Genomic DNA, 24,992 nt, shown 5'->3' on the forward strand with positions numbered 1-24,992 from the left:
CAAGTAGCAACCACTATTCCCCTCTGGGGTAAAACAGAATCAAAACGAAGAACATTCAGCACACCCTTCTCATCCAACTCCCACACAAGGTTCACCATGGAGAGCGCTTATGGCTGAGTAGACTCATTTTCTAGGGCTGCCTCAAAGGGATACCTCAACCGGATGGTTGGAACATGAGCAATATATTGTCTTACGTTCCCAAGGCTAGACATCAAGGTGTCCGCAGGGCTGGTTCCTTCTGAGGGCTGTTCATGCCTCTCTCCACACTTCAAGTGGTTTTCCCACAATCTCTGGCAGTCCCCGGCTTTAAGCCGCAACACCCACATCCCTGCCTGCATATTCCAACGGTGTTCTCCCGGTGTCTTCCCAGTTTTCCCTCTGTACACGTCTGTCTCTGTGTCTAAATCTCTGCTTTTTAGAAGGACGCCAGTCATACTGGATTACAGCCTACCCTAATGACCTCATTTTTACAATAAGTTGATTACTTCTATAGAGATCCTATTTCCAAAAAGGTCGCATTCTGAGGCACTGGAGGGTAGGACTTTGATATATCTTTTTGGGGCAAAGCGGGGGAGAAGCAGGAAACTCAGCCACAGCCCTGAGTTCATCTTCCCCAGTGTCCATTCCACCTGCCTCTCTGGACTTAGCCAGTTTTGTGGCTGCCAGCTGGAGGAGAGGTTCCCTGCATCCCTTGCAGCTAGACAAGGGCATGTGACTAAGTTCCAGTCGCTTCCATGGGAGGGCAAGGATGTGCGAACCTTCAGGGTCACAGCCCTTAAAAAGGAAAATGCCTAAGCTCTCTTCTCACTCTACCCAAGTCTGAAGGAGCCAGAGAAATATGCAACACAAACAGCACACCCTAGACCAGTGCTGCCCAGAAGAATTATAATGCAAGATTTTCAAGCTTCTGGGAGGCTTATTTAAAAAATAAAAAGGGTGGGTGCCCAGGTGGCTCAGAGGGTTAAGCCTCTGCCTTCGGCTCAGATCATGGTCTCAGGGTCCTGGGATTGAGCCCCTCGTTGGGCTCTCTGCTCAGCAGGGTGCCTGCTTCCTCCCCCTCTCTCTGCCTGCCATTCTGCCTACTTGTGATCTCAGTCAAATAGATAAAATCTTAAAAAAATTAAAAAAATAAAAAAGAACAATGAAATGAATCTTAAATATTTACTTAATCTAATATGTCCAGAATATGAGCACTTCAGTAGTAGAATGATGAAAAAAAATTGAGATATTTTACGTGCTTTTTCTGGTGCTAAGCCTCTGAAGTCTGGTGTGTATTTTACAATTACAGCATATCTCAATTTGGACTAGCCACATCTTGAATGGTCATAAGCCACATGTGGCAACTGGCTACTGCAATGTACGGTGTAGCTCTGGAGGGCGGCAAAAGGACATCATTAGTTCTGGGTCCCTGGATGAATCTATGGGGCACCACTATCCTGCTGGCTCTGGAGTCCTTGAAACTTTAGGAAAACAACTTCTATCTCATTGGATTTCAGGACATTGTGTTATAACAGCTTATCCCATATCAATAATGTCCACTGGGCCTCACAGAAGGACCCTGGAGCTTTTCAGTTATGAAACAACCCTTCCAAGAATGGACAGCTCCATGAATTCACACTGACTCCTATGAAAAGCCCACCAAAAAAAGTAGCCCCAGTCTGAAAAGTTGCCATAGCAACCTTGTCAGCATTGGGAAAGTCATCTCAGAATAAACCCATCCAAGGAGAACATGGGGTTCCTCAGAGTGTCTCTTGTTCTAGTCCCACATTATAAATCTCTTCGTTCCCCAGCCTCCAGGACAGCCCAGGGGGAAAAGCAGGAGGTGGAGAACATCAGATCATTTGGCTTCCCAAGAAAATCAAAATCAAATCCTTTCGGAAAATACTGTCCAAAAAGTTAAAAATGTTTTTCATTAATGCAATAAAAACCACCCTAAGAACTAGGCCATCAAGCCGATCACAACGTGAGGACTTTCCTTGTTTAAAAGGAGGCAGGCACCCAAACAAAAGGGAAGTCAAGGCTCGTTGCCTCATCTTATAGACTATGTTGGGCCTTTAGCTAATGCGGACACAGACTGCCATATAAATGAAAATAATCACCTCTACGCAGCAAAGATTTCTGGGTGGAAACTCAACAGAAAAGCACCGCAGGAAGAATCCAGAAGCAACTCTTATTTCACTCCCAAGGAAAAGTTACATACAAGAATTTGTCGCACAAACAACATCGAGGTCAGCAAGAGTTCCAAATGATTAGGTAATTAATTCTGAATACAGCGATAAGAAGTAAAAACCTACATGATTCATTGCTTATGTAGACTCTCAGATTTCCCCAAGTTTGGGGGCCAGGTTTGGAGTTTCACAATCGTCTCCAGCTACATCTGGAACAGATCAGGTTTAACCAAGATTTCCTGGACTTACAGTCTGGGGGAGCTAGAATGAAGCTGTGGCCAGGTAGGCAGCATGGAAGCTCTATTTAGACATGTTTGGTTTGGTTTTGTGATATCGACATGTTTACCAGCTCCAGTAGAAGAGGAGAAGTAGCATCTGTTCTCTCCTGCTTTAAAAGTTAAGGCTGCGATGTATTTGCCTCCCAGGAAACAACCAACTCAAGATTTTCCCTGATCCTCCTCTGCCCTGGGAATGCCACGAACGCTGGTGAGCTCTGCCACTACAGACAGCGTTCGCAGGATGCAAAGTCATTGCCTGGGTCTTCGTGCTTAGGGCGACAGAGCAGAATTCATCTCATGCTGTTTCAGGCTTTGGAATTTGGGGAAGAGAATGCCCTGGGTCAGCAAGTGTGTGTAGCGGTCAGCAGCACAAACTCTGGAGGCCAGAAAAAGCAGAGTTCAGACCACTCTGCCATTCATCAACTATGTGACTTTGGGGAAGCTACTTAACTTCCCTTGACATTCATTTCTTCCTCTGTGAAATGTTATTAGAACAATGGTCTTAACTGGAAAAAGTCTGGTAAGCATTACACGATAAAGAGCAGGTGAAAGCCTCAGTACGGTGGCTGGCATGTAGCAAGCATTCAATAAAGGAGTGCTCTTCTCATTTCTGTTGTCCTTGGTCAGCGATCCATATGTTTACTCTTGCAATGCATATTATGCATTAGGCACATTTAAAAAAAAAAAAAGGGACACTCCAGCCTCCCTCTCTTAGACACTGAACATAATCTGCAAGAAACTATGGCACTGAAGTCACAAGCACACATGCCGGGGGGCGGCGGCAGCAAAGCTTCAGAGAATCTTCTCTTAAATGGAGAAGCAAGGAGGTATACTTTGGGTTGAATTGTGTTCCACTGCCCCCCCTTCCCTAACTCCCCACCAGAACTGATGCACTGAAGTTCTGAAGCACCTCAGAACTGGACCCAATCTGGAGATGGGGTCTTTACAGAGGTAGGGAGTCAAGTTAAACTGAGGTCAGTAGGGCGGGCCCTACCTAATCCCACAGAATCGTGTCCCTACAACAAGGGGAGATCTGGACACAGAGACGCGCCTCCAAGGAGAGTCATGTCTAAAGAGGGAGGCGGAGATCAGGTGATGCGTCTATGAGCCGGTGATTGCCAGAAAACCATGAGAAGCCAGGAAAGGCTTGGAACAAACTGGCCCTCACAGCCCTCCCGGGAACCAGCCCCACTGACACCCTGAACCCAGACTTGCAGCCTCCAGAACTGGGAGACAAGACATTTCAGTTGTTCGAGGCCCTGGGCCTGTGTTTACAGCAACCCTAGGAAATTAATACAAGGTGAAACGGGGTAGCAGGCAGATTCCCCATTCAGAAGGGCTCACAAGACCTGGAAAATATGTAGCATGACACAAACCTGATCAAATTTCTCTCCAGAAGTTTACAAGAGTCTCATACCTCCACCCAAAAAGGTCATCTCTGCTGTATTTTGACATTATGTCTGCTGAAAAAGAGGCTTAGCTTTACAAAAGATTTGGCCAAGGTTCTTCAGTCAACAGAGAGACTTGGATTTTAAATATTCCCATTGTGTGTGTGTGTGTGTGTGTGTGTGTGTGTCTGTGTGTGTGTGCGTGCACACGCGCATACATGGTGGGGAGGGAGACTCGGGCGTCTGTAAAACCTTATTATAAATGACCAAAAACTCCCTGGGGAGAAAAAAAAGAAAACCACCTTGGCAGAGATGTGGATAATCGACCTTCCTAAGAACAGTTCTCTCACACGGGCAACAAATTCAGGCTCCTGTCTGAGCAGGATGTGTCTGGTTCCTCCAGAGTCACAGGTCATGTGCATTTCTTTGGCTGAAAGCTGCAATCATTAGTAGCTGCTACCTAAAGAAATACCACCGATTTCATAGCTCACGGAGCCAGCCATTTTGAACTGGCTGCCTTGACCTTTTTTTTTTTCCCCCCCATGGAATGTCCACTGCTTCCCTATTACAATGAAAAACATAATTAGGAACAAATCTTTCCTAAAATTAAACGCACGCCCCCAATGTAAACTTTGAAAGCCTCGGTCATGTCTAAGGGGCATTTCTCAAGATTCGTTACAAAGATCTTTCCACCCCATTTCCGATCCCTCAGGCTCCACCCATTTCACTCAAGGTACCAAAAATTGGCATTGACAAAGAAATTCCAGAAGCCTGAGCATTTTCTTAACAAAGAGAAATCCCAACCTTCTTGGCCTCATTTCGCATGATGACAGCTCATTTTTCCATGTGGAACTGAGTACTGGTGGCTGCAAAAATTTAAAGAGGTAAAGAAGCCACTTGCAAACTCTAGTCATAAAAGATATAAATAATGAGGATTTAAAACTCTGTGCTCATTTTATAAGCATAAAAGTCAAGCATGTCCATTTTTAAAACGAGAGTGAAAATTTATAATGTTTTTATTAAAAGACTCAGCCACGCCACAGGCTCTCTCCTGGGTTCTTGAAGTATGACTGTTTTGCGCGTCAAGGGCAAGTTTCTGAAACGGAGCCTCCCCGCTGTGCTCTGGGGCCGGCTCCCCCAGCACCCCCCTCCCCAGCATTCCTCTCCCCGTGCACTCACAGCCAATGTTCCAAATCCTGGAGGCCTGAAGGGAAAAATCTCCCCCTCTGTAAAGCTCCCCCAATCTCTCCATTTCCAATGACTCAACCCCTCCGAAAACGGACAGCATTCATCATCCAGACCCTGCAATCTGACAACTGGTTGTACCATCACTGCGGAAGGCCCCCTCTACTCTCTGCATCATACCCGGTTTGTATTTCGCCTTGGTTGTTTCCTGCGTGGACTTTTTCTCCTCCTGTCTTGGTTTGTGAGCTTTTTCAAGACAAGAGGCGCACCTCACATTTCTCCTCTATGTTCTCTAGAATCTAACCCAAGTTTAAGGATGCCCAAAATAAAGTTATACATGTCAAGTGAAAGATGTCATCCACCGAAGGGCAAGCGCTGAGCTTCGTAATTCTCTCTGACTCCTGTGGGTTCCTGCAGGCTCCCAAGTGTGCACGGAGAGCAACGGGTCAATGACAGTCCCTAACCACAGCCCAGAGAGCTGGGCTCGTCCCCCTGTTATACTCACATAAACCTGCTCTTGACCGGGTAGACAGCTGAGTCAAAAGTGTTCCGGGAAGGACACCAGGATTAAATCTCTACACGCATGATGGTCCTGGAGTGGCACGGTGACCTTAAGGCCATCCAGGAGGGCCTCCTTTGGGCCACTCTTGTCCTTTCTCACTCCTTGCTCTCAATGGCCTCAAACTGATCGGCCGCAGACCTCCCAGGAACAGGCTGGCTGAAATGCGATCATACCATTGGGTCACCTGCCTTCTCTTGATGAAAGCACAAACATGATCTGCTGTCCCTCTTCTTTCCTACCTCCCAGAAATACAAAGAACCCTTTCTTCCCTCTACTCCCTTCAGCCTCACACAAAGACAAGCAGGAAAATTTGATGGCTGGTGGTTTAGGATTGTTATTTCAGAGAGACCACTCACTTCCAGTAAGGAAGATTCCAGTTCGGCTCATTTAACTAAATATAAATCATTTGAAACTTGTTTTTCGCTTAGTAAGTGATGTGTATGTGCATATACATATGCCAAAAAGTTCAAACCACAAGACACACATTGAAAACCAAGCCTACTTGCTCCACTCACCCCAGCTTCCCCCTTCGAGGCAGCAACTGTCACCAGATTACTCTGCCCTCCAGACCAAAGACACTTTACAAACCCTATTTTTTTATCAGGGGTTTCAGATTAAGATAAAGGAATCAGCATTTACCCTGCATCACCTGAATGCCAGGCCCTACGCTGTGTGTTTTACATACATCAGCACATTTAACCTTCATGACAACTCGGTAAGGTTCACATGATTTTCCCCATCTTCAGGTGAGGAACCTGAGGGTCAGGAAGGTAAGAGACTTGCCGAAGGGCACCAAACTGGATCCAAAGTCACTCTTCCAAGCTCCTGCCTGGAGTCAAAGGGTTCCAAAGTCAACTCTCCATCCAAATTTTCTTTTAGGAGGCCTGTGCTTTTTAATGGGGCTGCCATGGCAGAAAAATGGATGGTACAAAGTAGAGCTCTGAGAATCCAGACAAGTTACTATACCTTCCTAGGTTTCCATTTCTCCGGCTGTAAAATGAGTCTAATGGTAATACCTAACATGTACGGTTCAATGAATTTCACCCAATGAGCTTTGCATTGTACCTGACCGAGGTCAGTCCTTCCTCATGGTTAGTTATCACATGGCTGATGAACAAACTGATACACAGACCCCAAATTTGATATTTTGATCAAATATGAAAAGCCATTTGATACCGTCTGGCCTCATGATAACATTCTCCTTTGCTCCAGAAGCCCAAGCTGCATCTCTAACATTTCTTCTCTTAGCACCAAATTCCAAAAGCACAGTCTTCTTCCTGCCAAATCCCAGCAGCTTTTAATACTGTTATTACTGTGGATTCTTAATCGCGGAAACAGTCCCATTTTTATTTAAAAACCTCGATTCCAGCAACACTCTCCCTCCTACCACCAGTATTTAATTTTTTAAACCCAACGTTTATGTGTCTGTCATTTCCCCCCTGCCCCTGTTCATATATCCCGGAACTCTAGACGGATTAAATTTTGCTAAAATAATCTCAGCTTGTATAAATGGAAGCTACCCAAATTTCCTTAGAATGGAAAAGACATTTGTTAACCTGGTCACAAGATGTACAAACCCATATCTGCTGCTTGACTTTTCCCTCCTCACTGAAAGCCACAGGAGCTCTGCTGGCTTGGGTATCATGGGGCCAGCAGATGGGGAGGCTGAAGGGGTTTCTCAGGGGAGCAGCAGGGGCAAGAGGCTAAGGAAGTCAGATGACCAAGGCTCTCAGGGGCCAGGGGGAAAGTGGAGGCCTCTGGCCAAGTCACTTCACATTTTATGAGTTCTACTTAACTTACCTCAAGAATGCGAAGGTAAAAAACCCAATTTTTTCCTAAAATCCCTTTCTAGCTCTAACCTCTAAGTGAGAGAAAAATTTGCAACCATCTCACAGGCATCTTAACTAGTCTGGGCCCCATCAGCACAAAAGATAAGCTTCAGCCAAAAGGAGCTGTACGCCTATGGCCTGTTAGCCATCAAAGGTACAGCCTCCATTTATTTTAAAAACTGGGGTGTGTCGGGGCACCTGGGTGGCTCAGTGGGTTAAAGCCTCTGCCTTCAGCTCAGGTCATGATCTCAGGGTCTTGGGATCGAGCTCCACATCGTGCTCTCTGCTAAGCAGGAAGCCTGCTTCCCTCTCTCTTTCTGCCTGCCTCTCTGCCTACTTGCGATCTCTGTCCATCAAGTAAATAAATAAAATCTTTTTTAAAAAAATTTTTAAAAAACAAAACAAAAATGGGGGTGTGTCAAACCTGTCCTAGAATTCATGGCAAAACGATAAAAATCCAGGTTCACCTCTGGTTACTTCATTTTAAAGGAAAGCCAAGCAAGCTCTGGATGAGGGTTGACATATCTTAGCTTCCATCTGATGTCCTGCCATGAATTTCTCCCATTCAACAATTCTGTTCAAAGCATCCAGAGTCCCAGCGGGGTTTTGGAAGTGACCTTGCATTAAGACACCATGTGTATAAGAATGTTATGCTATTTTTCTCCAGTTTCTCCTCTTGGAGACTTCGTTTCATAACCCGACATCGGAACTGGTTCCTCCAACCCAAAATCTTATACGATGGATAACAAATGAGTAAGAACCCCAGGAATTCAGGGGGAGTCAAGGTGCAGGCAGCAAGAGATACTGTTGTTTTACCACAAAAACCTTAACAGAGAGTTGGAAAAAACAAAAACAAAAACCTTCTTAAAGCCAAAGATGAACCAAGATAACACGTAATTCCTTAACTACTCTCACCAGGCCATCTTCCTCCAAAACGGACATTCTGAATCAGATTTGGGGGACTTTAGAAATACCAAGGTTTTTACCAATTCTTTTCTTTAAGATGTTGGAATGGACTGTTTCTTTCTCTACGAGGCACAGGACTGAAGAAGTCATTTTCAAAAGCTATCGACACAAACAGCACGAAGCGCGCCATTCACAAGAGCCACCCAGAGCTGAGGGCCAGGGCGCTTCTGGTTCCTGTAGCTGATTAACTCAGGGCCTTATCACGGTGGGAGTGGAGAGCTGTGACTCCTGCCCCAGGAGAGGGAGCGTGGAGCAGACAGACGGTGAGTCACCACCTACTTACGTCGCTCTTCCTGAACTTGGCTTTCAAGCTCTTCATGTTTAGTCCAGTCAGCTTTCCCAAGCTCTAGAGATTTTTCAACACCTAAGCAGAGAATGGGAAAAAAAAAAAAAAAGAAAAAAAATTAAATCTTTAGGTTCCCAAATAAACCCCACAGATATTCCCTCCTGATGAGATGACGACTTTTTGGCCGCGGGCCATCGGGACTGAGTTAGGAAGATGTTCAGAATCAGAAGCTAAGAAGTGGTAAAGAACATGTTATTTCCCCTCGCTGTAGTCCCTAGAACCTTCTGACACTCTCAAGTTCACCAAAACTTTATTAAATGTCAGCTTCCCCAAGGTTAAAAGTAGAACGAGTTTTCCGGTCACTGTACAAGAGGAGCTGTATGCCGCAAGGGTTCATGGTACGATCACTCCATCGCCTCCTTCCGAAGGGCCACGAGAGTAAGGAGTGACAAGGAAAACAGTTCATATTCCAGATGCCATTCATTCCCTATTTATTTTTCTCAGCGTGGCTTCTCTTTTTTTTTTTTTTTTTTCCCTCCCAAATGCACGCTCAGGGCAGTTAGTAAAAAATACCAGGAACAACAAAACCTCCCTCTTCAAAGACCTCATTCTGCTGGAAGCCACTCTAAACAATGAAAAAGGCTCCCATCCTCCAACCCCAAGGTCTCAACGGACCAAAGGATTCCCAGTTGGAGCTGGCAAACTCTTAGGAAATCACCTCCTTGAGGAGGTCTGAGGTCTCCTGGAAAGTGAATGTAATTTAAAAAAAAAATACATATGTACTTTTTTCCCCCAGGGAAGGTAGTTCCCAGTTTTCACTGGATTCTGCAAGGAGTTGTCACCCTTCAGAAGTTAAGACGGTTGATCCAAGCTAAGTCCCGAGGTGGTGATGGAACCTCAGAGACATTAGGAAACCCGAGCTCAGTGGACTGCCTTTCCCATTGCCCTACGAGTCCAAAACTAAAACCAAAACACAGAATCCTGTGCTAAAATATAGTATAGACTATCTTTTCCACCCTCAAAAATTGGAAAATTACAGAGCATGGAACCTTTGCATTTAAGCCAAAAGGGCAAGAAAATCTAGGTGCAAGTTCCCAGCACACAGGAAGTGCTCAATAAATGTCACGTCAAGCCTCACCTGACAAAGTGAGAACAGACGAACTTGAACAGTACGAGCCATTAGAGCACCAAGGAATAGCACTTCAATGTTTAATCGCAGCTGGCCTTTCATTTTCAAAAAGCCTTTCAAGGTCATCTCCTGTTCCTCCACCATCTTACTCTGACCAAAGACTAAACTTATTCTGGACAAAACTGAAAAATACAAGCAACTGAGTGGCTATGCTCATCCCTCCTCGGGTCCTCATCATGGCCTCCAGAAGTCGTCCAGCGATATTCTGGCTTGTATTCTAACATTGTTTACTTTCATTTTTGCCGCTGTCATTAAACAGGGCTTGGGACAGATGGGGCAAAAACCCATGCAATCATAAAGCACTTGGATGACATTAATCTGGAGGCCACACCCCATTGCAGTCTCACTGGGGTCCTTTTCCATCTTCCCAGCCTGAGCAGGCCTGACTGTGTTGCCTTGGAAACCACACATGCTGTAATTAGACCTTGTTAATTGCCCAGCATTTAACCAGAGGCTGGGCTGGTACCTGAACAGCGGAGCGCAAACTCCAGGACAGCTTCTCGCTATTGGCTGGTAAGTATGAGTCCGAATCAGAAGGCCCTGGGGACAATTTCCTAAATGCAAAATCCTAGTCCACATCCTGTGGAAACAACTTCAGGGAGCGGGGCCCAGGCATCTCCCTGTTTGTATCTTTTGCGCAGTGAGGTCTGAGAATCTCGAAGTGAGGCAGACGAGGCAGGGAACCCAACTGTCAAAGTGCAGGATTATACAACAGACCTTTTTCATGTCATAGCAAACCACCTTTTGATGAATCCAAGCAGAAATCATGGTAGTCAGACACTCACAAACCGCCACGGGCTCATGGTTCTCCACGAAAACAGTAATCAGCCTTTGAGTTCCACTCCTTCCACCTTTGGGTGAAGGGTCAATAACCAAGGAGCCCAATCCATGTAACAGGAAAGGAAGAAAAGAGAAGCCAAGGCTTTCAGAGTCTACAAACTGTGTAGCCCACCAAGGGAGAACCACCCAGAGCATTCCTTTGGTTGTAGGACACAGTGTCTTAGACAATGGTGGGTAAGATGTTTATCTGAGTTCATGGGGGTTTTTGTGGGTGTTGTGCTTTTTCCTATGTGCTTGTTTTGTCTTGTTTTCTTTTTAATTATGGCAGTAAGAACATACAAACTCCTATTTGAAGAAGATTAAGTAAATAAAGCACTTAATTCCCAAAATTCCCAGGAGCAGATATTAGCTGTGAAGTGCAGGTCTTCCTGGAGTCATGGGTCTGGGTGTGTGATAGCTGGGTGGTCCATGGGTACAACTCCCAGATGAAAGAGGTAGAGGTCAAGGGTAAAGAGGTTCTGGAAATTTTTAGAAACAAGAACTGTAGCCCGGGGGGTAATTAAAGTTAGTAAAAGGTCACTGTTTTCCTGCTATTCATGGAAGGATCTAGCACCTGGAAGTCATGACGAACGGGAAGCAAGCTGCCCCTGACACGATGCTGGATTCTGTGTGCCCCGGCATCTTCTCTTCCCCAAGAAGACCCATGGGCAAATCAGGGACTGAACTTCCTTGGGTCTGCTGAAATCTCACAGGCCCAATTCCCAAATCCAAACTTCCAAATCCCAGATTAGGTGACACCCTGTCTTGACAACAAGCGACATCAGTATATCTTGGCTACACTGATAGCAGTCCTTGGACCAGCCACTTGCTCAAGACAACTCGGTTCAAAAGAGCTGCAGTGAAAGTGAATCAGCTGTACACCAGCCTAACCAGGATAGCACAAACCGAGGGCGAAGGGTCACACATATATGGGAAAAGTTGTAAGGACTCTTATTCCAAGAATAAAGCACATTTACCCACTGCGCAGAAATATTAGTTTACTAATATTTGCCTGCTGAATCCAGAAGAAATCACTGGAGCCACCTGGGTAGCTCAGTTAAGCATGTGACTATTGATTTCAGGTCAGTTCATGATCTCAGGGTCATGAGATTGTGGCCCACATTGGGTGGGGGGCGGGCTCATGCTCAGCAGGAGCCTGCTTGGAGATTCTCCCCCTCTGCACCTCCCCCTGCTCACATGCTCTCTCTCTCTCTAAAATAAATAAATAAATAAAATCTTTAAAAAGAAAAAAAAAAACCTAGTAAGTCCTGGAAACATGGCTTCCATCGCTGGTCACCAGTTACCATGTGACATCAAGTCAACTGGTGAGGATGGAACAGTGCAGAGATGCACAACCCTGTTGCCCTCTCACCTGAAAGCCAACATCCAACGAATGAGGTTTATTAACCCATTTTCCCTTCAAAAATAATGTAGCTCTCAATCAAAGCTAAGCATGAGCAACCTCTATCAGCTATAATTCTAGCCTATATCAAAAAACCTTGATATTAACCTGTACAGCTTTATCATGAAGGTTAGATTTTTTTGAGTATTAAAAGTAACTTACAACACATACAGGGTTTCCTTTGGGGAGATGCTGAATCTATTGTCATGGCTTCACAACCTGGGAACATACCAAAACTATTCAACTGTACACTCAAGTGGGTTAAGTGAAAAGAACGTGAATTGTATCTCAACAAAGCATGCTTGCGTACACACGTGCTCTCTCTCTTTCTCTCTCTCTCTCTCTCTCTCTCATATACACACACACACACATACAGATATGATCTCCACTACCTTTCCTCATCCTTAGCCTTAGGAAAATTCCAGGTTAGAAATCTCTGGACCAAACTAAAAAAGAACTTCAAAGGAACAAAGGTTAGCAAGCAATGCCCTTAACGCTAAAATGTGGTTGCTCCTAGATTTTCTTTATTTAGCGATTTCCCTACCATAACCCACCCAAAATGAAGTGGTCAGAAAGCTCCTCTATCTTCAAGTTACGCCCACCCCCACGCACCCCCACGCACCCCCACCTAGGGCCCACGGATTATTCCATAAGGCGACACTGCCAATTCTGTCAGCCCGGGAGAGTCCTCTTGGAAGAGCCAGGTATTCTGATTGCATAATCAGAAGTAGGGCTTGGAAATGTCTTTTTTTTTTTTTTTTAAATCTCCTCAGGTGATTTGGATGTTCAACTCGACTGGGGAGACACTGTTCTAGACCCAGGGATAGTAGACCTGTAACGGACACTTTGACTAGAGACGTGGTTCCAGGAGGTAGGAGAGATCATTATCGTCAAGCCTCAGATGTGTTTGAATCTGTCACAATCCTGGGGTGTGCAGCAGTCGGGAACGAGGTCGGGGGGACGGGAGCCCTCCACACTGGAAATTCTCGGAGAGCACCAAGCTGGCTCCCCATGGCCACTGGGCGCACTATGAACGCACAAAGGCAAATGGCAGCTGCACACAGGGGCCCGTTTTCTCGCATCACAAGGACACACCAGGTGCAAGGGCAATGGTTTATGGTCAATCCCTGGGAATCACTGGGGCAGCCAGAGGAGCAGAATAAAGAACAACGTCTTCTGCCTGCGGACTCCTTCCATCGCGGAATGTGGAGAGGCTTCTACAGCAACACGGTAACACTGACCCACGCTAAGCCTCCAAGACTGGCTTCAGGGTATGGTTTGGTTTTTTGAGAAAATTCAGAATCACCCTCCAAAGCACTGAATAAAACCTTGAACAAATGTAAGGAACTAAAATTAAAATACTTCTCGGCTGGCCAGCACCTACCTCTTCCCCCTCAAGTGCTTGTTTCCTCAGACAATAATCTCTCTGCAACAAAGAAGGAATTTCGACCAAAAGCTGTATAAACACTCCATCCTCTCAGTCTGGCAAAACAAACACATTCTATAAAAGGTCTCTCCGGGTCAACTTTCCCCAGAAATTGACCTTGACAACGCACACAGCACCTCATCCCAGCAAAATGGTTCCCAGGGTCAGAAGCTGCCTGAAGTCTCTGCCTGTGCCTACCACTCTCCATGGCTTCGGAATAAAGAACATCAAATGGGAACCAGAAGCCAGTAAGTACTGTTCCCCCTCACCTGACTTCTTCCACAGCAGATACGTGCTTATCCCGGTAAGACGGAATTTTAAACACACATTTGGGTTATGAGAGCGCTCAGCAGACACTGAGGAGGATTCAAAGCCCACCAAGGGTATGACATCTCATAATTCGGGTGTCAAATACTGCAGGAATTCAAAGAGTGGAAATCTTCAAGGGCCAGGAAAAAATCAGAGATGTCTTCGTAACATGGCCTTAAAGGAAACTCAGGGTTTGGGCAAGCTGATGAGGAGAGGGCATCTTGTCTAAGCTTTCCCGCAAAAGACATGTCCACCTCAGATTTGTGAAGGTCAGACACCGGTCCAATCTCGTTAAGCAGTCCTATAAGCTTCTCTGGGGGTGAAAGGGGGGGCATTGAGTAGATGTAGTGGGAATCATGGCATGGTCCTTCCAAAGAAAGATCTTCTCCCAATCTCCACATACTCCGACCCTTTTACAACCTGGATATGAATGAGGGGTTCAAGACTCCCATTATCAGCTTTCCACAAATTTGAAAATGTACATCTCAAGCTGCTTACTTACTTTGGGATGGAGGATTTTTAGGGTAGGATTTTCATTTTGCTTATACTCTGTCACCGGCCATCAGCGTACAATCATATTCATGAATGAATATGTAGAACAAAGATACAGGTTAGGCACCTGAATAGCCGTTACACTTCACTCCTTTGACCTCGGCAAGCCCTCTTTGGTCCCAGATGCACTGGATTAGTGGCACTGGGATCTGAGTGAAGGCAACAGGATTAGATTTCACCACTACACAGAACGATAAGTTGAAAAAAGAAAAGAAGAGAAAAAACAACATTTGGTCAATGAAGTCTTGCCAAGCTGCCCCTTTTTAAACCATCCTGCCTGCCCTCCTCTCCTGGGCTACACTCCTCACACAGCAGCCTCCCAACCACAGACCTTAGCCCAGAGAACCGCCCATTTTGAATAATGGAATGTGACAGTCAACTGAGAACAAGGACCATCAGACAGAACTTCCTGGGGCAAGTTCTCAGGATAGAGATTTTATCAGCCTCATAGGAGAGCCCAAGGGGCAGGCCAAGGTTCCTCCCAAACCAACACGCCCATCCTCCCCCCCCTTTGTTACTTGGCCTGAGATTCTACCACTTCTACTCAAAGAGCTGCTCAATAAGGAAAAAGTCCATCCTAAATCGGTGCAACACTTCAACTCCAACTTCAGCAAGACTCTCCACAGTCAACCCTCAAGTTCACAACGGCTGAACAAGTCAACGGTCAATGAACGAATGGATACTCAGCGCTAAACTGGAAACATGAAGAGATTTCCTTCCAAAGTAAGCATCCAGGACCAGATGCAGATTTTCAAAGGATTTCGCTCAAAAACCGGTAACAGAAAGGGTCAGAGTGTGTGGAGACTGGGGAGGATCTCCCCCACCATGCCCACCCTCTCCCCTCCAATTCACCCCCCTAACCCTGGGAGTTACACAAGGCCTGATAGCAAGATGCCAGGAGAAAGTGAGGAGAGAGATCTTCTTATGGTGGGGAGCATTCTGCAATGTATACAAATACTGAATCATTACACCACACACCCAAAACCAATATGAGGTAAATCAATTATACCTCAATTTAAAAAAAAAAAAAGGTACTTTGCAGTTGAAATTGCAGAATTTTTAAAAATTGAAGTCCTAGATTTCATCCAGAGGCAAGGGACATACTACCTTTAAAGAATAAAATTCAGAGTGGGGTATTAAAGAAAGCTGCTTTAGGATTACATCTTAGGATGTGGCGCCTGGGTGGCTCAGTGGCTTAAAGCCTCTGCTTTTGGCTCACGTCGTGATCCCAGGGTCCTGGGATCGAGCCCTGTGTTGGGCTCTCTACTCAGTGGGGAGCCTGCTTCCCCCTCTCTCTTTCTGCCTGCCTCTCTGCCTACTTGGGATCTCTGTCTGTCAAATAAATAAATAAAAATCTTTAAAAAAAATAGGATTATATCTTCGGAGGCTTATTTATTCAGCAAACCAGATACTTACCAATAAATAAAGGAATGCGTAAAACACGCAAATTCTACCTGGCATTAAATACGGCCCGGGTGATTTTATAGATTTTATAGATTTTATAGATGTCATCGTTTTTATGAACTAAGGTTCAGGCTTGTTAAAAGAGTGCCCAGATGATAAGAAAGGGAAAAGTTTAGGGGGAAAAAGACATAAGCAATAGTTTCATTTTGGCAGTGAATCCTTTCTAAAATGCACTAATATCTCACTTTTTCCCAAGAAAATGAATGACCACATTCAATTCTAAAATTGTAAATGTCATTCGGATACCGTATCATAATAGTCATGTGGTAAAACTCTCTTGAGAGCGTTAATCTCCCCCAATGTAGTCACAACTTGCCTATATCTAGAGGATGACGTTTCTCCAGAGACACAAATACATCATTCTTCTTTAAAAATCACACCGACTATCAACCAAAACCGATCTAGGTGCGTGAATGAGTTGTGTCAGCGGCACCGAGGCAATGTCGGCCAGGACTCTGGCAACATGACTGTCTAGTTGGTCAAATCTGCTACTCACGCGCTCTGGGAAGCCCACCCAAGGAAAAGCCCCAAAGTTACCTCAAGCCCTAAATCCACCCAATTTAAAAAGCACAGGCTGAATCAACACTAACTACTTCTGGAATACAAAAATCATGCTAGGGCAAAAAGACTCCACCGGATTATCCCTCACGTTGAGATTATTTTTAGATCTCTCAAATGCCCTTTCTTTTCCATGTTCCTAAATCTTTAGTGTTGACGTCGACAGCACCATCTAAACATATGACTGTTCATCTTTCCAGAGAAAAGGCTGCGCTGCACTGCATTCGCTAATCATCAACCCCAAGCAGTAAGGCACACGTTATGCACCTTAGCTTCTTCCTTCCAGTCTGTGCCTGGGGCTTCAACCATCTGGAAACCCAAAAGAACTGATCAAGTTTAAGAATACAGGTCCAATCCTCAAACGGTACTGGTAAAAATAGAAAACGTGGAAAGCCAGAAGTCACTGTGGCAAGCAGTTTGGCAGTTTCTTACAAAGTTAAATATAAAGTCATCACACAACCCTGCAATTCTACTCCTCCTTGATCTCGCCAAGAGGAATGAAAACATATGTCCGCACAAAGTTGTACACCAATGGTGACAGCAGCGGTATTCGTGCTTAGGAAGAGGTGGGAGCTACTCAAAGAGCCACCAGCTAGGTAAATAAACTGTGGCCTTCCAACAGGATGGAATGCTAGCCAGTGCTGAAAAGGAATGAAACATCAGCACGCCTTGCAACACGGATGGAACTTAAAACCCTGTGCTAAGGGAAGGTCACACATAAAAAATCACATGTTGTGAGATTCCATTTGTAGGACGGGGTCTAAAAAAGGCAACTTTATAGAGACCAAGTAGATTAGGATCGTCTGGAAGTGGGAACAGAGGTTGCCGATGGGCATGAGGGATCTCACTGGGGGGAGGGAAGCAGTTTCAAACGGGATTGTGGTAATGACTGTACAACTATACGATTCCAAAAATGATTAAACTGTGGACTGAAATTGGTAAATTTTATGAAATACACTCATGCAGTCTTTTAAATGTCAAAGACAAAAAGTGAGAAGGAGGGCCATCTGTAAACTTAAAGAGTGAAAAATCCTTAGAGGAATTGAGAGGGTAGCTTTCATCCATGGTTATATTTAATTTGTGTTTTTACTCTAGAAAGACTTACTTGTCAAACATTGACTTACCGCCTGTTTCATTGGTTTCGAAATGGGGAGGACTCGGACTCTCCACATTCTGGAATGCTGAAAATGTCATTACAGGGATCCCAATGGTTCTGTTGAGCGAGCCGAATTTCTATACCCATTACATCCAGTGCCTCAAATACTTCTCAGAATATAGATTATGTGAACTCCAGGGGCCTCGGAGCAGGAGTAGAGGGTAGACGGAGAGCACAGAATTATTTCTGCTGCCCCAACTATCATGTCTGAACACTGTTTCAACATCGTGCATTCAAAATTCCATGCTTCAGCAGCTCTTTCTGCCCACAGGTCCCATCCCTGTGGTTTCATTAAAAACAAAACAAAACAAAACAACAACAACAACAAAAACCCTTTGGCATCAAAAAGCATGTTCCTCATCTCTCGTCCAACAGAGAAGGGGTGTCTGCCCGCTCAAAGGCAAGGCTCTTCATTCCCTTTGACAGAAGGGTGTCACCTTGCGTGCCGCAGTGGGCCTACAACCCCAGTGCCCAACCTTCTCCTGAGAACTGCACCCCACTTCTGCAGAAACACTGTCCCTCCGGCCAGGCTATGTTCTGGCCATAGCTGTCCCCCGAGCGATGGGAATGGGTCTTCAGCAAGGCTATTGGGAGACCCCCCAACCCGGGATTTTTAGGAGGGAAGATGAAGGGGAAAGGGGAGGGAAAGAAGAGGGAAGTAGAGGAAGGAGGAAGGGAAGGGAGAAAAAGAACCAAGGAGGCTCCCTGATTCCAGGGATCCCTGAGGTCTGGCAGCGGCCATCCCCTTTAAGCACAGGATCTGGGGTCCCATGAGCCAAGACACTCCCCTTCTTGCCCAAGCTGAGTGTCTGTCACTTGCCATCTAAGAGGAGAGACAAACCCTTCTCACCTCCTGGATCTTGCTCAGGCTGGCATCCCAGATGCCCCAGGCAAAGGGGGCCTAGAACTTCAACAGCCTCTGGTGACCTGTACCTCTATCTGATCAGTTCATTTCTGATCAGGAGCTAAATTCTCTTCAGGGACCTACAGAAGGGCTGAACACAACAGATGACCTACCACATGTCCCCCCTCGAGCCCCTCGGTAAAGAAGAGCATTTTTATCATTCAATTGGCCATCAGGTGCTCCCTGCTCTGTTCTGCCTCAGGCAGCAGGCCCCCACCCACCCCTACCCGATGCACTCCCGCCACCCTTCACCTCTGCCGTAGCAGTCACCCCCAGAAGACTTCTGCAGGGGCCCAGTGTAGATCTTCAGGGCTATTTCCATTCTGAGAGCATGCTGCCCTTTGACCCTCCTACAGGAACCAGCCCACAAGGGAAAGGATCACCCTGACCTGCGAATACATAGCATTAAAACTATTTTAAAGCCCTCACGAAATAAAAAGCCACTGTACCAGCTGGGTCCAAGAGGGACCCCACGCTGCTAACGAGGTGGACCTTACCCCCTCTGCTCCCCAGGGGACCTGGCTCCACAGAACTGAGGGTAGACCCAGGAGGGAGACAAGGAAGCTGCTCACCGAGCTGAGGCTAAGGATGAGTAAGAAAACAGCAGACAATGAGGAAGCTGCCCTGAAGTAAGGGGTGCAGGGCTGGGGCTCAGCTGGACCAGGAGGCCTCGAGGCCCAAAGATAATCCCCAGGCAGTTAATCCTTGAATACCAAAGATCTGGCAGGCAAACATCCTGTCACTCACCCTAATGTAGTCTAAACAGGACACCTGCGAGTGAAGCCGAATACAGTGGCTGGATGAAGGCGCCCTACCCCAGGGGCTGTGCCCTCCTGGATCTGCCACACTTCGACACCCGTCAAGGGCACATGGGAAAGTCCTTGCAATCTTTTTTCATCAGCAGCCCCAGCCCGCTCCACGCCTGTGCCATATGGGACCGGGCGGGATGGGGCGGGGTGGGGGGGGTGGTAGCTAGCACCACCTGCCTAGTGAAGGCTGAATGCAATACCCTGGACCTTTTATCTTTCAATTTCCAACCACTTTCTGTGTTTAGGGATAAGAAACAAACAGCATTAACATGGAAGATGGGAATGCTTCCATGAAAAGGAACAAGGATTAAACATGTCCCCCCATGCCCTACACGTCCGCAGAGCCACGTACTTTGTACCTGATGCTAGGAAGGTTTACAGAGGGAAAATGTCATGGCTGTGCAAGAACTTGCAATTTAAGGAGAAAAATAAGAAACCTATACTGTCTTACTTGCTCATAGGCCCTGAAAAGCAACTACAGGCCAAGGACAAAGGGATGGAGAATTGTGGCTCATACCCAAACCCACCTACAAGAGAAAGGTCTATGCAGATCAGTGCCCTTGCACAAAAGCAGAGAGATACAGATTTGTCAACCCAAAACACAAATGTCCACGTGTAATCAGTTTTTGATAAAGCTATTCTGTTTCTCTAAAGAAATGCTAGAAGCTAAGGACAAAATCCCAGGTAACGGGTAAAGACTCAGGGAAGCTTCAGTGTGTTTTCTGAGGGCATCCCCGGGGTCAGATGGTACTAGGGTCAGAGGAACCACAAAAGGACATATTGTTTCGATCAGTGCCATCCAACCCATGTGGCTAATAAGCCACTGAAATGAGCCTAGTGCAAACTGGTGTACTTGCTAAGTGGAAAACACAATGGATTTCCAAGACTTACTCTGGAAAGAGAATGTCGACTCTATCATTAAGAAGTTTTACACCAAATATATATTGAGAATGTTCTGGATACACTGGATACCCACTGTATCTAGTGTACACTGGGTAAAATCACGTATTTCACTACAATTCATTTCATTTGTTTCTTTTGCTGTGAGAAAGCTGAAGATGGCCCGTGTGGCTTGTCCCTGTGGCTTGCTCCTATTGCTCTCAGCCCGTGAGGACTGAGTCTTCCTTCCAAGGCCATGATGGCAGCAAGCACTTAGCACTAAGACAGCACTTGGTGTCCTACAAACAAGGCAGGCAGAAAATGTATGTTACCATGCTGTCATGCTCAACGTGCTTTTAATTTCATAAAATCTCCAACTCAGATCTAGTAAATACTCCACGTTCTGACTTTAAAAGATTCATTCTGCCATGTGGAGAAGGAAGGGTGAACCAATGGTGTCATGTCACTCGAGACTGATGGACTTCTGGCAAACTCAATGAGTACACGGCTCCAACGGTCCAGAAAAGAGGTCTAGATTTTTCTCTAGCAACAGCTGGACGCTTTTGCAGAGCACTTCCCAGGGGATTTAACTCACTCATCATTTCTTTCCGAGGCCACCGTCTTCACTGGAACAGAGCTTTATTGCTCTGTGCCTGGATTAGGACAGACACCAGACAAGTTGTCCGGAGAGACTGAAGAACTTGGGTTTTTTGGTTGTTGTTGTTTTTGAGGATTTTATTTGGCAGATGAGAAAGAAAGAGAGCACAAGCAGTGGGAGCAACAGATGGAGAGAGAGAAGCAGACCCCCTGCAGAGCAGGGAGCCTGACATGGGGTTCTATCCCAGGACCCTGGGGGATCATGGCCTGAGCCAAAGGCATTTGCTTAACCAACTGAGCCACCCAGGTGCCCCGAGATTGAGGAACTTGTTAATAATTGGGAATAAGACCGGTCACCTTTTCCACATTACCTGGTGATGTAATAATAGAAGGGCTAGATGAAGGGGTTAGGATACAGGGACATATTGTAAATGAAACAGAAGATGCTAGGCAGGTGTGTTTTTGTGACAGGGCAACCCGTCCTCATTGCTGTGGGTTACAAGGGCCCTTATAATTCTACTGGTTAGTCTCTCAGCACTTCTTTAAAGGCAGGCAGATAAGGAACGTGCTAACACTAGGAGGCAGAATAACAGCCACAAGAACTCTCTTTTACTTAAATGATGACTGCAAAATTTTTTCACTTCGCAATTTTTTTTTTTTTTTTTTTTTGCTATTTCATTATGAATGAGTCTTTACTCATTTAATGCTTCTACCCTTAGGAATTAGATGCTATTGTCATTATTGCTGGTTTCCAGATTAGGAGACTGCAGCCCAGAAAGTTTATTTGGCTAAAATGGCACAATTCATAAACGGAGGCTGGATTTCAACTCCGCTTCTGAGCCCAAAATTCCGCTTCTGAGCCCAAGACACTGGGCTGCCTATTAAATGCAACATTAGTAACAGGAAAAAATATACAGTGGAAAAAAGACAGTCTCTTCAATAAATGGTGCTGGGAAAACTGGACAACTATATGTAGAAGAATGAAACTCAATCATTCTCTTACATCGTACACAAAGATAAACTCAAAATGGATAAAAGACCTCAACGTGAGATAGGAATCCATCAGAATCCTAGAGGAGAACATAGGCAGTAACCTCTTCGATATCAGCCACAGCAACTTCTTTCAAGATATGTCTCCAAAGGCAAAGGAAACAAAAGCGAAAATGAACTTTTGGGACTTCATCAAAATCAAAGCTTCTGCACAGCAAAGGAAACAGTCAACAAAACAAAGAGGCAACCCATGGAATGGGAGAAGATATTTGCAAATGACAGTACAGACAAAAGGTTGATATCCAGGATCTATAAAGAACTTCTCAAACTCAACACACACAAAACAGATAATCATATCAAAAAGTGGGCAGAAGATATGAAGAGACAATTCTCCAATGAAGACATACAAATGGCTACCAGACACATGAAAAAATGTACATCATCACTAGCTATCAGGGAGATTCAAATTAAAACCACATTGAGATATCACCTTACACCAGTTAGAATGGCCAAAATTAGCAAGACAGGAAACAACATGTGTTGGAGGGGATGTGGAAAAAGGGGAACCCTCTTATACTGTTGGTGGGAATGCAAGTTGGTGCAGCCACTTTGGAGAACAGTGTGGAGATTCCTCAAGAAATTAAAAATAGAGCTTCCCTATGACCCTGCCATTGCACTACTGGGTATTTACCCCAAAGATACAGATGTCGTGAAAAGAAGGGCCATCTGTACCCCAATGTTTATAGCAGCAACGGCCACGGTCGCCAACTGTGGAAAGAACCAAGATGCCCTTCAACAGACGAATGGGTAAGGAAGATGTGGTCCATAAACACTATGGAGTATTATGCCTCCATCAGAAAGGACGAATACCCAACTTTTGTAGCAACATGGACAGGACTGGAAGAGATTATGCTGAGTGAAATAAGTCAAGCACAGAGAGTCAATTATAATATGGTTTCACTTATTTGTGGAGCATAACAAATAGCCTGGAGGACAAGGGGAGATGGAGAGAAGGGAGTTGAGGGAAATAGGAAGGGAGGTGAACCATGAGAGACTATGGACTCTGAAAAACAATCTGAGGGTTTTGAAGGGGTGGGGGGTGGGAGGTTGGGGGAACCAGGTGGGGGGTATTGTAGAGGGCACGGATTGCATAGAGCAGTGGGGGTGGTGCAAAAACAATGAATACTGTTACGCTGAAAATAAATTTTTTAAAAAATAAATAAATAAAAATGAAAAAAAAAAAAAGCAACACTAGTAAAAATAACAATAAAAAAAAATGTTGAGCCAAGAGACAACCTTTTTACTACTTAAAAATTTAGTTGCCTTTAAAGATGGAACAGTTCTCCGATCTGCTGCTGGCACTCGCAAAGCTCCTTCTAAGAAGTCTGAATGGATTGCCTTGAAAAAGGCATTCTTCTGGCTGTTGGCCCTCACACACATACCCCTGCCTCATTCCAGGGGAGGGTAGCATTTTTATTCCTTTGTCCTTTTCATTTGCAGAGCTTACCCGTGACAAGTACACTTAGGGAACTCACCAGTCAAAAAAGTCCTTTTCCAGGGGCGCCTGGGTGGCTCAGTGGATTAAGCCGCTGCCTTGGGCTCAGGTCATGATCTCAGTGTCCTGGGATCAAGCCCCACATGGGGCTCTTTGCTCAGCGGGGAGCCTGCTTCTCTCTCTCTCTCTCTGCCTGACTCTCTGCCTACTTGTGATCTCTCTGTCAAATAAATAAATAAAATCTTTAAAAAAAAGAAAAGTCCTTTTCCATAAAGCTTTCCTAAAGACACCAAGTCAGTAACAGACAAAATGTAAAAATGATTACAGACCAGTGAAATGGCTATTTTTAAACTCAGCTGAGCTGGTCAGCTACAGCTTTGGGTGGAGGTTTCCCTGTTTTAGCAACAATCTGGAAAAGCAGAACTTCTAGATACTTAGATGCTTCTCTAGGATTAGGTCATTTCTGCTCCTTAAGAAATTATTCTAATATCCTGTACAACAGTTCTTGCCAAGCTACACAGAAATGAAATATGGCAATTCTTCAAAATTAAAAGCACCAATATCATAATAAAAGCAGAATCCTACCACCCATCAGCCAGCCAGCCAGGAAGGAGGCAGGGAGTACAGGTGCTATTTCTTCGGAAAGCCAAAGCCAGGAGCAGCCGGGGCCAGCGGCAGGCTGCCGCCCCAGCCCGATGCTGATATCTCCAGGATAGGCTGAGCAGTCCGCTCTGTCTCCCTCTGCCACCTTGGATATAAACACCCACTTGCCATGTAATGGGAATCAAATGCGCTTTGTTCCAAGGGGGATGCACTTAAAATAATCAGGGGTTGTTTAAAGAAGAGGAAGAAAGCAAGCTTGTCGCCAAACAAGACACAAACGGTAACACAGCCATCAACAGATGGGCCGGGAGACAGGCGGGGGATAGGAGTCATTTTGAGGAGATCTCTCTTTCTGGCTTCCGGAGGCTCTGGAGGAAAGGGATAGAAAAAGTAAACAAACGGCACACCAAACATGGTGTAAAGTAGCATAGCACAGAAAGAATCTAATTAGGGAGGATGTGGTCAAGATTGCTGAATGGATGTCTCTAGGATGTTAGCAGCAGAAATGAGTTTTTCCTTTAAAAGATGTCCTAGGGAATCCCAAATGGTATATGGAGATTGGTTATAGCTTCTCTGCCTATATTTTAAATAGTTTTTCCAATTTAAAAAAGCTCCTAGGAAAGAAATGTGAAACTTTTTTTTTTAATCAGGGGAGAGAGAGGATATAGCTCCTTGCCCTGCCCCAAATCTAAGTCTACAAAAACGAAGATCCAAGATGGTTCTGAGAGCCCTGAAAGCAACTTGGTCCCATGATGAATGTGGACTGGGTGGGCCTGAAAGGAAATTCGGCTGGAGAGCACGGTAAGCTACTCGCCACCACCCAAGGTGGCTCATGCAGGACCTCAGGGCCCTGGCCTGTTTTTTAATTTTGGCTGCCTTTTTCTGGGGGCAGGGTGGGGGGGAGCACTCCACTGTCCATGAGCCTTTGCCTCACCAGTTCCTGCATCTTCTGGGTGGCTGGGAAGAGACCACTCCAAGCCGTGAAATGACTACAGGTCATGATCATCCATGGCCGGTTAGTGCTCTTTCATTTTTGAAAAACGATCCATCACCAGCATGTCAACTTTCATAGAAGGAGATGGTCAAATTACATGAGCAGTCTTGTCCAATTAAGAGACGCAGCACAGACACTAACTCACTGACAAAGCCTGACAAATATTTGTTCATGGGATTCTCGC

At 45.4% G+C, this 24,992-nt stretch overlaps 1 protein-coding gene across 3 annotated transcripts in view; it reads right to left on the reverse strand.

Moving 5' to 3' along the window:
- The window catches only part of RAI14 (retinoic acid induced 14), a 141,161-nt gene that overhangs the window by 106,344 nt on the left and 9,825 nt on the right, over positions 1 to 24,992 (reverse strand). For all 3 annotated transcript variants that reach the window (XM_032337642.1, XM_032337641.1, XM_032337640.1), the window contains exon 2: positions 8,660 to 8,740. In XM_032337642.1, coding sequence (XP_032193533.1) covers positions 8,660 to 8,695 — 36 coding nt within the window. In that variant the 5' untranslated portion in view covers positions 8,696 to 8,740. The remainder of the gene's footprint in view (positions 1 to 8,659; positions 8,741 to 24,992) is intronic.

This window comes from Mustela erminea, chromosome 3 (genome assembly GCF_009829155.1).
Source record: "Mustela erminea isolate mMusErm1 chromosome 3, mMusErm1.Pri, whole genome shotgun sequence".
Lineage (NCBI taxonomy): Eukaryota > Metazoa > Chordata > Mammalia > Carnivora > Mustelidae > Mustela > Mustela erminea.